Source organism: Panthera leo, chromosome D1, assembly GCF_018350215.1.
Source record: "Panthera leo isolate Ple1 chromosome D1, P.leo_Ple1_pat1.1, whole genome shotgun sequence".
NCBI classification, from domain to species: Eukaryota; Metazoa; Chordata; class Mammalia; order Carnivora; family Felidae; genus Panthera; species Panthera leo.
The window spans coordinates 45,974,349-45,990,139 of record NC_056688.1 but is presented as its reverse complement, the minus strand read 5'-3'; the positions used below and the strand labels follow the sequence as shown (position 1 = coordinate 45,990,139).

Genomic DNA, 15,791 nt, shown 5'->3' with positions numbered 1-15,791 from the left:
GGGATTGCCAGAGACAAAGGAGGAAAAGGACAGAGTCAGATAAAAAAGAAACAAAAATCAGTTTGTTTAAATTGCCAGGGAAATCTGCCTTTGGCTAAAGGAAGTCAAACCCAGAACATCCTGTTCAAGTTACTAAGGCTCATTTACTTCCAGCTTGAGCAGAAAACTATAATCTTTGCATTTGTGTGGGGTGGCTCAATCTTTTCTACCTTCACTCTCAACCCCTACACCTAAACTTCTGGATGGCTGAGGTGTTCCTTTGTCCTCCCCAAACAGCAGTCTGCTCCTTCTGGATGCTAAAGTCCCAAGTAGGTCATGTGCAGTTAAATACAAACTCATTTTTTTCTTTTTTGGTATGTAAATGTTCAAACTTCCTCTAAGAAAGAAAAAGCCAATTCCCTCAGGGACTGAAAGCAAAGTAGTTCAGAAAGGAGAATAAATGCTCCTTCTTCTCTCCTCTAGATCTCTCTGTTCCAGAACGTTTCAACGATGTGGGATCCAGACACAATTTAACTTGTTCCACATGACATTCGTGTAAAATAATAACTGAACAACTATTAAAGTCCTTCATGCTTTGGAAGCAGTCCTTGTGCCACCTTCCTTAGATCTATTCCAGCATCAATTCCCCAGCACGGAACAACCCATGAAAAACCCTGGACTGCCTGGCTGGTCTGCCTGGGAAGGTGCCCATGCGTGAGTCAGAGCTCTCAGCAAAATGACACTTTTGCAGATAAGCCTGCAAGCTTTTTCTTGTCAGAAAATGAAAAGTATGTGTTTTCGTCGACTTTTACATTTTCCTCCCTTGAATGCCAGAAACTTTAGAGGCAAATTTATAGCCACGGTGCTCTAATCGGCTCAAAAATTATAGACTATAAGGGTTGGATTTAGAAGGAGCCCTTGAGATCACCTAATAAAATTCTCTTGTTTTATAGATGAGCACAGTGAGGCCCAGGAAGGAGGAGACTTGGTGACAGTCACACTGCTCAAACTGGGACCAGAGCCTAGGTCTCATGACTCCCAGGTTTTGCTACTAACGCACACTGGGGCCTGGCAGTATCCATTCCTTCTGCTTCCTTCAGATGGCCTCCACTTAGTTTTCAGTGAGCAACTTTTTACCAGCTCCTAATCCAGTGGTTTTCAAAGCGTGGTCCCTGCCCCAGCAGCATCAGGGTACCCTGAATGTGTGTTTTGCCAAGCCTCCGGGTGATCCCAATTCTCGCTAAGTCTGAGATGCCCTACCTTAACCTGTTTGCCCCACCCACCTGATTAAGAAGGAGATCAGGGCACTAATCGGATCCATCTAATTTCACAGCCCTTTTTCAGCTTGGCTCTTCCTGTTACCTAAGGCAGAGGTCCACTTAATTTACCTCTGGGGAAAGAGTTTCTTGGAAATTTGGAACTGGGGTGGAAAGCCAAGGACTGGCACTTGCTCTGCCTGCTTCTTCCTCTTGCTGCCACCTGTCCAGTTCTCCTCTTTCCACAGATCTGTTTGTTAACTTTCCTCTCTTCCTTCTGTTCGTTCATAGCTGACATCTGCTTTTGTTGTACCACGACCCGACTCTGAACTCTCAACTATAGCATCCCTTCTGCCTTAATTTCTCTTCCTAACTGCAAAATTCTTCCTATGTAGCTTTTCCCATTTTTCGGTTTACACTCCTGAAAAGGACTCCAACTGACCCAGCACATCTTTTGAGTCAGTTCACACTGGTTCCATGCTTACCCCAAAATGCTTGGTCACCTTTGGTCTGATGCTTTGAGTCAGTTCACACTGGTCCCATGCTCACCCCAAAATGCTTCGTCACCTTTGGTCTGATGCTTTTTCCTGTCTAATCAACTATTGACATAAGATAAGTGTACAGTTTGGATAGGGTTTTGGGGGGGCGACTTCCGTGCAGTGCTAAAAGCTTCAGGAGGAAATTGGGGGAGGGGGAGAGAAGCATACATGGGTGACTCTTTCTGACCTCCCCCTCCACTAATCCTGGGAATGAGACATGAGGGAACTTGGCAATGGGTTTAATAGTTAGGCTTACCGAGGGTTGGATCGGAGATGGAAGTTCTGTTATATTATCATGATCCTAATCTTCAGTATACTGCCAGGCCAGGGTGGCCTGGAAAATATGGACTGCTGGTTATCAACTCCCCAGAAGTCACAGAAGATCCAAGCTGGAGGAACTGTAGAGATCACCCAGCTCAGTGATTTGAGGCCCTGGCTGCCATGAGAATCCCTGGGAGCTTTTGAGAAATGAAAGCTGCATGGGCTCCACCTTGGGCATTCTGACTTAAAGCTCCCAGATGCTTCTAGTGCACAGCTGTCACTGAGAACTACGGGTCTAACTTGACCCTCATAATTTTACAGCTGGGGAAATAGGCTCGGCTATATAATGTGACTGTGGCTCACTTAAAGATCTCATTCCTACCTTGGTTATAGAGTTTGGGTTATTAGATCCTAAGTGGTTAGAGCTGGAAGAGATCACAGAAGCCACACAGTTCAACCCTACACCTCCACGTGAGACTAAGGAGCTTAGTGACTTGCCCACAGAGTCAGACAGGAAGGAGGTGGCCAAAGCTACAAACCATGTCTTATGACCCCTCACTCTTCTGTGCATAATACCAAGGCAGAGGAGCAAGGATGCCAGATGAGAAGCTAAGCAGGCCCAGCCGCAGACTTCACTCTTGCTCTGCTCCAGGGAACCTTTGCACAGCACAGCTGGAACAGCTTGGCAGAGAAACCCGATGTAACTGGGTGTGGAACGGGCTCGACCAAAGGAATTGGTACCTTGGGGCCTTGAGGATGGGGAAGAGGCAGCCAGTTTGATGATGCTAATCTTCACTTTCTGCCCGCCTTCCAATCATGCTGGGAGTACGGGTGCCTGTTCCTGATCAACTGACAGCTGGGCTAGAGTCCAGACTGTGATGTGCTCAAATGCTGTGCCCTGGGTGTCAGTGGGCTTCTGACACTTGCTGAGATAGGGCTGTCTTTGTTTTCCAGAGTGGCTTTAAGTCAAGATGTTGGCGTCCATTGGTCCTGTGTATGGCTAGAAATGGCTTCGGTTGTCATTTGGGAAGCAGAGGCATGAACCCTGGGGGCCCTTGTGTACGTGGGTAGAGGCGATGGAAGTGGTGGTGACGGCTGAAGATAAAAAGGTTCCAATGTAAAAATAGAAACAAATAAAAGAGAAAATAAAAAGCATTTAGGGCTTCAACAGCAAAGACAAAAACCAAATGAGGCAACGGCTTAACAGACATAATGAGTGACAATCAGGAAAGCCCAAAGAGGTGAGTATGAGCCTCAACCACACCTTTCTGGGGGGCTGGGGTGAGGGAGAAGAAGCGATGAAAAAGCAATGTCCCTTTACGCTTGTGAGGAACCTTACAGTGGATAAAGTACTTTCACACACACGTAGCTCATCTGATCTTTACAACAACCCTAAGAGGCGGACAGTTCCTGTGGTCCAGACTTGGGGACAGGAGCAGCCGGGCTCCAAGGCCACACGGTTCACAGGGGAGCTGACCCATTCTCTCTGGACTCCAGCCCCAGTACTCTGTCTGCCATGGTACAGTGTGTGTGTGTATGTGTGTGTGTGTGTGTGTGTGTGTCCCTCATGTGTGCAGGCCATTCATGCAAGGGAGCTTCCATGAAGACATGCATGCAAATGCTTATCTCTGAGGTGTCATGTTCACAGGGCCACAAGAAGCTCACCTGCGAGCTCAGGAGAAACACAGGCATCTTAGACAAGGTAGCCTTAGTTTTCCTCTGGTAAAGTAACAAGCCCCTTTTGGGGTTGTGTAGGGATAAAGTACCCGAAGTGTCTAGCCTAGGGCCCACCATGAGCAGCGTAAGCATTCAATAAATGGTAGCAGTTACTGTCCTGCATACATGTTACTGGCCTGTGTGCAGGACCCCACCTGCCTGCAGATAAGAAAGACAACAGCCTGGCTCAGGGCCAAGGGCTGCTGGCTTTGTCCAAATCCAAACCTGACTTCAGGTATCTTCTACAGGATCTCGACCACCAGTGAAGCCAAGGCCCACTTCCTACCCTCACCTCTCCCTCCACATCTTCCCCTTACCTGCTAACAGGTTTGCTAGTTAGGCACAAGTATGGATCTTTTCAGGTCTGTATCACACAACAGAGGAATGGGGGCACTTCAGAGGCCAAGATGCCCTCAGCTGGTTTACCCTTCAGACTCTTGGGTAGGGTGACTCAGAGTCAGATGACAGACCCTGAGGGTGGTGTCTTGAGCAGGTCACAGCTGCTGAGCACCTGTTAGGGCTGGGCCTTTTACACGTGGAATCTCACTGAATCCTCGTAAGCAGCCACATGAACAAGCATCATTCCCATTTTACACAGGAGGAGACTGTGTGTGTGTGTGTGGGGGGGGGTCGCTAAATGGTCATAAGTCATCAAAAACTGGGATTCAAGTCCAAGTCTTCCTGCTTCAAAGTCTATGCTCCTTCTACTACCCATAACCCAGCCCTCACCGCCCATGTGGATGGGATCCCACACAGAGGCTGGGAAATGTCAGGGTTACAGGCATGTGCATATCTGTTAGATCCCAAGACGATGAAGGTGAAGACAAGGTTGGTCAAGATGGAGGTGCCTAGGGAAGGGAGGGTATTCTCCCACACTGGACAGCAGCCTACACCATACTGGCTTTCCCATCATAGCCCCTCCTTAGCTGAGTTGCATCTTGGACTCCTGCCTGGCCTCACCCTGGGCTTGCACATGTTAATGACATTCAAGGCCATTCCTTCAAGCCAGGCTATCCAGTATCTATGGCCCATGGAGAAGCACTCACGGGAGGTACAAAGGGTGAGGCAGGAAGGGGCAGAGGAGGCTCCACAGAATCTAGAACCTGCAGCTGTGTTTATCCACCCAGGGATACTCAGGTGCCCCAGAGATAGTCTAGCATCTCCCTCAAGGCTGTGAGGCGATGCAGAGCCCGAGGCACTTTGGAAGTTCCATTTTAGCATCAGCTGGACCTAATTAGCTTTGGAGGGGGACAGGCCCTTTCACAGAGGACTCCATTGTTCCTGGGAACCTGGCAGGAATGTTTATCAGCTCAGAAACTGAGAAGGAGCTGGCTCTCTCCCTCCTGGCCTTGGGGCTGTCCTCCCTTCAGATGCTAATCCATAAAGCCATTCCAAGCCAGGCCTCAGATGAAGCTCAGGGCTGGGGTGGAGCCCAAACTCCCATTTCCTTCAGGAGCAAGGCAGGTGTGGAATCAACACCTGGAAAGCAGCCAAATGGAAACCTGGTGCAACAGCTCAGACTGTCACATGTCAAGTAGCTTAATTGGGTAATCATCTGAAGAAGGGTTTGTGCAAAACATATGCGGGAAGTCTGTACCAAGAGTGTGAGGGAAGAATCCAAGAACACAGTTCAGTCTGCCCACACCTGCCTCAGCCCCACAGAGCCTCAGGCTCAGGACCTAGCTGGATCATTCTCTCCCAGGAGAGGCTCAGGAAAAGGTTATGTAGCAATCCCCACCAAAGAGTCCTGAGCAATCAAGCATTCCTGCAGCTGCAAGGGCACCCATCCCTAAATGCCCACCAAATAAATGTGCACAGTCCCAAACCACAGCAGGCAGTGTAGTGCGGTGGTTACCTGTCCACGTTCTAGTTCAGACTGCGTGGGTCTGAGTTCTGGCTTTGCTGGTTATGAGCTGTGTGATTTGGGACAAGTTATTTCTCTGTGTCTCAGTGTTCCCATCTACAAATGGGATGGCAGTAGTAACTACCTCTTAGGGGATTGTGAGAATTAAATAAGTTAATACGCAAAGACTTTAGGATGTGCCTGACCTTCAGCAAACAGTTATGCATTACTATGATGCTTTTTTCCTGCTCCAGTTCAACTGCACACCTTGGGCTGGGACCATGGCACTCTTGTTTTCCCCACTGTGTGTCCAGCTTCTGTAGTACCCTGACGGCCCTCACTCAGGGCTGGCCTGGTTCTCTGGGCTCAAGTGGTTGGCAGGGCCTTGTTTCCACCCATATGAACCCCCACTCTGCCACCATGCCCCTCTCCATTGCTGAGCCATTGGAAAACTGCCAATGGGTCCTGAATCCAGGTGGACACAGCTCTCCCTGTGACTCCAAACACCTTGTGTCATGGGAAGGAGACCAAGCTCGTTCCTCTTTTTGGGCAGAGCCACTGGCCAATTCTCCTACCCCTCTATTCTCCTGTTTCACCCACCGTGGGGTCCTAGAGGACTTGCATTCTAGCAAGGGAGAGAAGGGTATGTCTGGATCACTGTAAACAAATGCTTTTTGTCTCAATTCTTTGCTTTCATCTTTTACAGCCCAGCTCAAATGTCATCTCTTTGGTGTGGCTTTCCCTGACTCTGGTAGCCAGAATTCTAACTACCAGTTAGATCTTACACAAGTTCCTTTCCTCTGGCCACCTCAGTTTCCTCATCTGTGAAATGGAGGTACTGTTCCCAGACTAACCTGACAGGACATTGGGAGGATCCACTATGAGCCAATGGATGTAAAAGCTTATCTCCCCTCCCCTGACCCTCCTTGCCAGGCACAGGAGGTGGGGAGATACCCAAGTGAGCTGACCACCCAGGTGTCTATAAAACCTATAATACCAAGCCCTTTCCTGGAATGGCCATTCCCTTCTTCTTTACCCACAGAATTCCTATCCAACCTTCAGGGACCAGCTCAAATATCATCTCTTCTGTGAAGCATTCCTACCACCTCCAGGGAAAAGAAATTTCTCTCTCCCATGGACTCCTGTAATTCTTTGTCTCTATTAAATCTCTTATTTTTTAAACTTTTATTATATTTAACTTATATCATTATTGCCTGGCCCTTCACTGTGCTTGAGGTCAAGAACCATATTTTGTTCTTTGGGGGGTAATTTCACAGCATGTAACATGATGCCCAGCACCTAGTAGTTGCTCCATCAGTGATGAGGGAAACAAAGGGAAGAGAAATGCAGTTCAAATTAAATTCCCTCATCATAGCTTGCAGACCACTGATAGATGTCAGAGACATGCAGCGTGTAACGCTCCCCAAGAAGCTTATGGCTGCCTTAATGCCTTAATGTTTATACTTCCTTAAAAACTAAAAGCAACCTTATCTTGACAATAGCTAAATCTTTAGGGTCCTATGAGACCTTGCTTCCAGCATCCAGAAATTCCTTGGAGACTTATGTTACTCTACCTCCCCTCCCTGCACAAACTTGAGAGTATATAATCAGTTGTTCCTCACAACCCTAGTGCAGCTCTTTCTGCCCACAGGTCCTGTCCCCGTGCTTCAGTAAAATCACCTTTTTGCACCAAAGACATCTCAAGAATTTTCTTGGCCATTTGCCCACGAACCCTACTTCAAATTCCATCAATAAGTGTCCATTAACTCAAGTTCAGTTTTGTGTGTTCCCTGGATTCTAGAGTGGGTTCTGGAGGCAAAGTCTACCTTAAGAACCTGTTGTATGTGCAGGATCCTGATCCTAGTAACTGGTTCATCCGGAACCAACAACCAAATCTACAATCTAGATTGTAGCCTGGGAGTGGGATAGCCTTGCATTTCCACAGGACCTCAGTGGCCAGCCAGTACAGGCAGTGAGCCATGTCATAAGGGCTGAAGGACTTCAGGAAACAGTAGGTTCTGGAAGAGTCCAATTGTGTCTGTAGTTAAACATATGAGTTCATTAAATGTTCAATGACTCAATTTTCTTTTTAAAAATGTAAAAGTGTGTATGTATGACGCTACATGTAGCAATTTTTCCTTCCTCCTACAACAGTCACTGAAGACAAATAAACACTCACATGTATGACAGATACCTAATCCACACATCACATTTTACTCTCACAATGACTAGTTGATATAGGTAGTATTATTACCTTCATTTTACAAATGTTGAAATTAAGGCTGAGAGAGGATAAGGAAATTGCCCAAGGTCAAGGAGACTAAAAGTCAGGGCTGACAGCAAAGACGTAGCTCTTTCTAGTCAGTACACAATGCTACTTTCCCATCAGTGTCAAGTGCTTGCCAAGTACTGGTCTAGTATATGCAAATGGATCTGACATAGTGACTAACACCTCAAGAAATCTGTGTTCTGGTAGAGGGGGCTGATATACAAATAATTAAAAACATGAAGCACAAAAAATGTAACTATGGAATGGAACTACATGTAATGAATTGAGGGGGAGGCAAAGGAAGGAGTAAGCAGATCAGCCCTGGTGGATCAGGGAGGGCAGAGAAGCTGACTCTTGGGTGACCTTGAAGGCTAGCAACAATTCTGATGGACAGAGAACAAGGAAAGAAGAGAATGCAGATGTCTGAGGCAGAGAGGAACACATGTGCAAAGGCACAGAGGATTAGAGCACCAGACGTACTTGGACATGAGGAACAGATCAGTGTAGCCAGAGCATGGGATTTCTGGGCCGGAGCTGGGCTGTGACAGGCTTACTTTCATCAAAGTGCTGGACTTGTTTCTTTAAGACTTGGAGGCTGCTGATGGCCTTGGAGGAGGGAAATGAGCTGACCTGCACCCTGCAGGAGGGAGGACCTGGGAGGATCATTTCTGAGTAAGAACTGGCAGGTAAACAGGGTCCTACATCCTTTAGAAATGTTCTAGCAGCTCCCAAGGTCTCTGCCACTACTGGTTTCAGATGAGAGTAAGAGAAAAGGAGTCTCTTTCCTCTTGAAAAAGGCAGGTTGAAGACCACTGCTACAGGGTCTGGGTGCAGTCCCCCCATAGGACTACAGAAGAATGGCTCCTTTTTTTTTTTTTTTAAGTTTATTTACTTTGTTTTTAGAGAGACAGAGACAGTGAGTGAGTGGGGAGGGGGAAGAGAGAGAGAGAAAATCCTGAGCACGCTCCATGCTCAGCACAGAGCCTGAGGCAGGGCTCAATCCCACAAACCATGAGATCATGACCCGAGCCCAAAATCAGGAGTCAGACGTTTAACTGACTGAGCCATTCAGACACTCCATGGCTGCTCTGAGTGATGAGGTCAGGTCTGCTTCAACAGCTGGACCCCACCCCCACCCCAAGAAGATGAGACATGACACACTGCCCTTGGCCAAAGGTGGAAAAGAACCGGCATCAGGGCCTCCACGTGCTCAGGCGGCAGGCTCATCCCAAATGCTGGCTTCACAACTGGAACAATGTTTTTCCAAATCAAGAAAAGATGTTCTAGATCCATGATTACATGCTCCTCATATACCAAAGGATTTATAAATTCTATGCAAACATAAATTACACATCAGTGCACAGCACACTGTATCTTAACATATTCTAACACAGACTAAAACAGTGGTCCATTACATATAATAAACCCAGGCCAGTCTTTTATCAGCAGTGCTAGAAATATGTATTGATAATAACCAGGCACCTTGCACTGAGGATCTTTGGAAAACACTCTCATTTTTCCTTTTTTATACCTTTTTAAAAATATATATTCTGAACTCATCATGAAAAAAAAAACACAAGCAATCTTTTTAGAAAGACTGCCCTCTAAATTCTTTGGCTCTGAAAGAAACTGTAGTGCCAAATTTTTGTCTAATAAAATGACATTTTAAGTGGAATCTGAGTCAAGCCCAAATGAAGGAATACTGCTTCTTTGAGTCAGCAAAAGAATTCAGTCTTTGGTATCCAACACTCCATTATTCATTGGCCCGAACTGGCAAGAGAGCCGTCGGCACTGTGGAGATGACAAGAGACGGGGTAGGTGGTAGGTAGATAATGAGAGAAAAACAATCTGAAATACCTTTCAGGCCAACTTTGAACAACATGTTGAGCATTTATCATTGGGAGGTGGAAGGGCTCTGTTATTCCCTTGCTAGACCCTCTCTCAGCTCATTTCTCTGGGCGTGGAGTAATGTCCTGAGCAAGAGCTTAAGATCAAATGTCTTGTCGAGCCTTTGGCGCAACCAGGAATAGCCTCCAGAGTCCCATTAAGCAAGGCCAGAGGGAAGAATAGATTCCCCAACATGAGACGGCCCCTCCCTGAGCCCACGCCCCAGGATGGCTCACCGGGGCCTGCGGAAGGTCAGGCCATAGTGCTGACAGGCCAGCCCCACGGTGGGGGTGTACACGATGGGCATGAATTTCTCCACGTCTGACGTCAGCACTCGGTAGAAGAGCTTCTCGTTCCGGTCCTGGAGTGTCATGAGAATGATGTACCTTGGAAAGGGAGACGAGAATCACACTGGTCACATGAGCACCATAGTGGCAGAGCAGAGGTCCCTTGATGCAAAGACCCAGGGCTCCCGTTCAGCTACTTACAATGGCACGTTCATGGGCAAATCACTATCTCCCCTAAGCATGGGTCTCATTTCTTGTAAAATGTGGAGGATATTGTCTGCCTTATAGTACTTATCATTATTCATGGCATAGACACTATTCTAAACATTTTATATTAACTCATTTAAAACCCCCAAAGACTTGTGAGGTAGGTCCTATAATTCTGGCTGTTTTATAGATAAGGAGGGTAAGGCACAGAGAAATGAAATGGATTTGAACTCAAGCAATCTGACTCCAGAATCACAACCATGATGCAAGATGGTTAGTTATGTTATTACTGTGTGGACATTACTGAATGAAAAAATAATAGGGGCGCTTAGGTGGCTCAGTCAGTTAAGCTTCTTGACTTTCGCTCAGGTCATGATCTTGCCAGTCAGAGTTCGAGCCCCTCATCAGGCTCTGTGCTGACAGTTCAGAGCCTGGAGCCTGTTTCAGATTCTGTGTCTCCCTTTCGCTCTCTGCCCCTCCCCCATTCGTGCTGTCTCTATTTCTCTCTCTCTCTAAAAAATAAACATTAAAAAAAATTTAAAAAGAAAAAATAATAATATGCTGGAGGTGGCATAGAGTCGAGGAAAATACAGAACACACCAGAGCTGGACTTTCCCACTACAAAGGGCTGGTCCCTGTCACAAGCAGAGCTCCCCGAGTGGCTGAGTACCACTTAACCTCAGGAGGTGTGCTCCAAAAAAAATCTCTTTCTCACCTATTCCCTGAAGCCTGAAATCAGTAAGCCAGGAAAAAAGCCTTTCATTCAGAGTCCTGAAAATGCAAAAACCCTGGGGGAAAAAAACCCAAGGGCTGAAATTCAAGGTGAGGTGTTGGTGACTACTGATATCACACCCGTTCTGGACAACAGTGTAGGAGAGTATGGAGGCACTTGAGCCCTGGCATGGAATGGGGTGGGAGAGAGGTACCCAGAGGGGAATGATCCCTCACATGGTATCAGGGTCCTGGGTTTGAACCCCAGTTCTGCTGTTAACTAGCATTGTGACTCTGGGGAAGTCATGTGACTTCCCGGGGCCTCAGCCTCTTCCCTACCAAAGGCCCTGGTCTAGAACTAAAAACAGTGTTTTAGAAGGAAGGGAGGATTTCTGCTTGCGTAGCCAGGATCTCAGCTCGTTACTAGTGTTCTGAGCTCATTCCCTTACTCAGTAGCCATTTGCACACATCTCTTCCCAGTTCTGCATCCAGTGATATCAAGTTGATAACTTGAAATCGGTCATGGTTGGGAGTATTTATATCATGGAAATTGGCCAATGCTATAAATCAGTGTTCTCCTCAATGCCCCAGAACCAGTTACTATAAATTTACCAGCATACCATTACCCTTACTGGAAAGAAGCCAGGGAGCTTCCTTAGCATTTCCCTGAGCGCCTGCTGAAATAAGGGACTCTGGGAATGAGTGGGTCAGAGGAGTCAACAGACCATCAGGAGCAAGCCCTGTAGAGCAGCCAGTATCAGGCACGTCCCCTGCTCCCTGAGCCTGGCATGTCTTCCCAGGCATATGAGTAAAGTCTATCTAGCTGAAAAAAACTGGGGACAGGGAAGGGTTTAGGACTTTTAATTCTTAGGAAAAAGGATTTCACATTAGACTTTAATTCTTTGTAAATTTAACAAACAGGGGAAGTTCAGATTGTTCAAAGTTAGAACATGTGTAATGCTGTTGGTTGGATTAATCCTGTACTTTCTGGTTTGGTCTTCAGGGTGACATAGTTACCCTGAGAGGAATAAACAAGAAGGAAAGAATATTTGACCTGGGCTGCAGTATGGCCTTGGAGTTAATGGGAGTGATACCCATAGAGTTTACCTGTTCCGGAATAGAGGGAAGGGGGGAAGCAGAGCTTTCATTATTCACTACAATTTAGAAAAAATGGACTCTATGGGGGAAGCATGGGAAGACAGGTGCAGGATTTGACATCCTGCTGAGGGGGACACCCACACCATCAATGACCCGAAGTCTTGGCCATGAAGCTCTACAGATATTTGGGGAGGGGTCTCTTATCTTCTCCCCAAATTTCTGCCGGAGCCCAGCAAGGCGCTGTATTTATTTTTGCATGCTTTTGCACAGTGCCTAGTGTTGTAAGTTACAGTTACTATGTAACTATTCTGAGCACATTACAAATACTAATGCATTTAAGGCCTTATCATAACCCTATGAGTTAGATACCACTGGTATGGTACAGATGAGCAATGAACCAGAGGGGCTGAGTAAGTTTTGCTGTTAAGTGATAGAATGAGGATTTGAACTCAGTCTAATACTAGAGTCTAGTCTTACAGCCACTGAGCTCTAATGCCTCTTAGCTATGGCACAGCAGAGCAATTAAAAGCAGACTCTGGAGCGAACTGTGTTCAAATCCTGGCTGTACCAATTCACAGCCATGTGACGTGGGAGGTCACCACCTTCTTTAGTAAAACTGACAAAGCTGACCCTATGATCCCTCATTTGGCTCTTTGTGTAGTACCCCCACTGGGAGAACCCAGAGGGGAGGCAGGGTTATTAACGGCTCCCATAAACCTCTAACATATGACATCTGAGGTCCCTTCGGAGGTGTCATTGTGCATTTCCCCTCTTCTCCCACACATTCCCCTTACTGTAGGAACCTGGGCCATGTACCACTTCCTTGACCCACCTTGCTCCCCTTCTCCCCCTTGCTCCCCTTCTCCCTGTTGAGTGAAATGCCTTCCATGAACCCCAGTGCTGTCTGCTGAAGTCCCATCAGTGCTTCTCTGGCTGACTCAGATACCATTACTTCCCAGAGGCCCAACCAGATTCCACTGGTTGGACGTCAGTCTCCCTTCCCAGTTCTCCCAAGACATGTCTACGGTGCCTCTATCATAACAAGCCCTGTCCCTCAGGGAGACCACCATCCTGTGGAAGACAGGACTGGGTCTGGGATGTCTCAGGGCTCTCAGCCTTTCCCTGCTGCAGAGAACCAAGAGAACCTTGTATGGGCCACAAGAAACAGCTCAGCCTGTGGCTCGAGTAGAGAGAGCAGATCTAGGCACTGACTTGTCCAGGTCGCTCTGCTGCCGCTCATAGTATCTCATGATCCGGAGAAGCTGGACGTCCTGGCTCAGGAAGCAGGGGGGAATCAGGCCGTGGATTCCAAGCTGCAGCCTTTCTTCAAGTGTAAAGGCCATCCCCTGGGAAGAACAAGAAAGAAACACACATGCGAAGGGATATGTGTAAAACTACAGAACAGAAAGGTTCCATTCACAGACAGGCAAAAGTCACTGATTCAACAGTGGGCCCTGCATTTGAATCCCACCTCTGCCATTTAAATGACGGGCAATCTTGTGCTAAGTACTTGGATTCTTCTGAGTTTCAGATTCTTCCCGGAAGAATGAGGAAAATATCTACGTGGTCAGTTTTTTTGGTTAGTTTTTGGTTTTTTTTTTTAAAATGTGTTTTATTTTTTAGAACAATTTTGGATTTACAGAAAAAATGAGAAGACAGTACAGAGAGTTCCCATATATCCCCTCAGCCAATTTCTATTATTAATATCGTCTATCACTTCAGTACATTTGTTAGAGCTCAAGAACCTATAGTGACACGTTATTATGAAGCAAACGCCATAGTTTATTCAGGCTTCCTTGAGGTTTTTTTTGTTTTAGAGAGCAAATGAGCAGGGAAGAGGGGCGGGGGGTGGGGCAGAGAGAGCATCTTAAGTAGGCACCATGCTCAACGTGGAGGCTGATGCAGGACTCAATCCCACAACCCTCGGATCATGACCTGAGTTGGAATCAAGACTCAGGCACTCAACCAACTGAGCCACAGGTGCCCCATAGCCTTCCTTAGTTTTTACCTATGGCCCTTTCTGTTGTTCTTTTTGCAGGATCCCACACTACATCTAGTGATCATGTCTCCTTAGGCTCCTCTGTCTGACAGTTTATCAGACCTTCCTTGTTTTTGATGACTGAGAGTTTTGAGGAGTACTGGTCATGTATTTTATACAATACCCTTCTATGGAATATGTCTGATGTTTTTTTCATGACTCTACTGGGGTTATGGGTTTTTAGAAGGAAGACACAAAGTGCCATTTTACACATCAGATCAAGATACATACTGTCAACACGATTTATCACTGTTGATATCAACCTTGATCGTGACCCTGATCACCTGGCTGGGTAGTGCTTGTCAGGGTTCTCCACCGTAAAGTGACTCCTTTTTTGGAATCTTCTGCATGCAAGATTTGTCCCTTCTCCCCATTTATTTATTCAATCATTTGTTTATATTAGAATGGACTCATGCGTATTTATTTTATGCTTTGGGTTATAATCCAATATTTATTTTGTTGCTCAAATTGTTCCAGCTTTGGCCATTGGGAACTCTTTCAGATGGCTCCTGTGTCCCTTTGACATATTCCCCTAATTCCTTCCTCCTCACTCCCTCTTTCTCTTCCTTCCTTCCTCTCTTTCTTTCTCTCTCTTCCTTCCTTCTTTCTTTTTCTTTTCTTCTCTTTTCTTTCTCTCACTTTCTTCCTGCCTCCCTCCCTCCATCTCTTTCTCTCTCTCTTTCTTTCATCTACTTCTTACTTTCTGGCACAAGATGATCTAGGATCACCTTTTATGTTATAGCCTGCTCTGGTCCTAGAATCAGCCATTCATTCAAGGAGACCTAATTCCTTCTTTGAAACATGGCATTGGAAACCAAGGTCTGGTCTCTACTCAATACATGTGCTACTTACTACTGGGGTTTTATTGTTTCTAGTCCCTCTCAGCTAAAAGAGCAAGGAAATGAATCTATATTAAGCTAAACATAACTTCATAGTAATATCTCTAATCCATTACTGCATGGATCATTCTAGCCTCATCACTTTGCTAATCTGTAAATTCTTACTGCACCAGTGAGAGACTAAGCTCCCAACACTAAGTACATGCCACCCATGTACTTAATTACTCAATTCCAGTATACACATTTGGTATCAGAATTGTTAACCCATGCCACCATGGGAAACAACTTAATACACTAGATTATAGTGCTTATAAGCTGTTCCTTTTGCCTTTAGTCTTCCAAACTTCACTTATTTCCACAGCTACTTAGGTCAGCACTTTTCCTTCCACTCCTTCACTGAGGTTGTATCATACATCTATGTATGATATAACACAGTTACATTCTCATGTTACAGTGTGCATTTGATCCAGTAGCCTATTAAATGATTTGGAAAAAAAATCTGGATACACTAAGATCCATTCTTTGTACTGTAAAGTTGTAGGAGTTTTGACAAATGCATAAGGTCTTGAATCCAACATTACGGCATCATGCAAAATAGTCTCACAGCTCTAAATATTCCATGTGCTTTACCTATTCATCCCTCCCTTCCTCCCCCTGGACCTCTGGCAACTACTGATTTTTTGGCTGTCTGTACAGTTTTATCTTTCCCAGAATGTCACACAACTGGAATCACACAGTATGTAGCCTTTCCAGATTGGCTAATTTCACTTAGCCAGAAGCACATAAGGTTCATCCATCTATTTCTGCGGCTTCCTAACTCATTTCTTTTCATCATGGGAGGACATTCCATGGTCTGGCTGT

The 15,791-nt window shown here is 46.1% G+C and overlaps 1 protein-coding gene across 3 annotated transcripts in view; it reads right to left on the bottom strand.

The window, feature by feature from the left end:
• The window catches only part of ME3 (malic enzyme 3), a 183,807-nt gene that overhangs the window by 85,504 nt on the left and 82,512 nt on the right, over positions 1 to 15,791 (bottom strand). For all 3 annotated transcript variants that reach the window (XM_042907337.1, XM_042907338.1, XM_042907339.1), the window contains 2 exons: positions 13,266 to 13,399; positions 9,987 to 10,136 (listed from right to left, as the gene is read on the bottom strand). In XM_042907337.1, the coding sequence (XP_042763271.1) occupies positions 9,987 to 10,136; positions 13,266 to 13,399 (284 nt within the window). The remainder of the gene's footprint in view (positions 1 to 9,986; positions 10,137 to 13,265; positions 13,400 to 15,791) is intronic.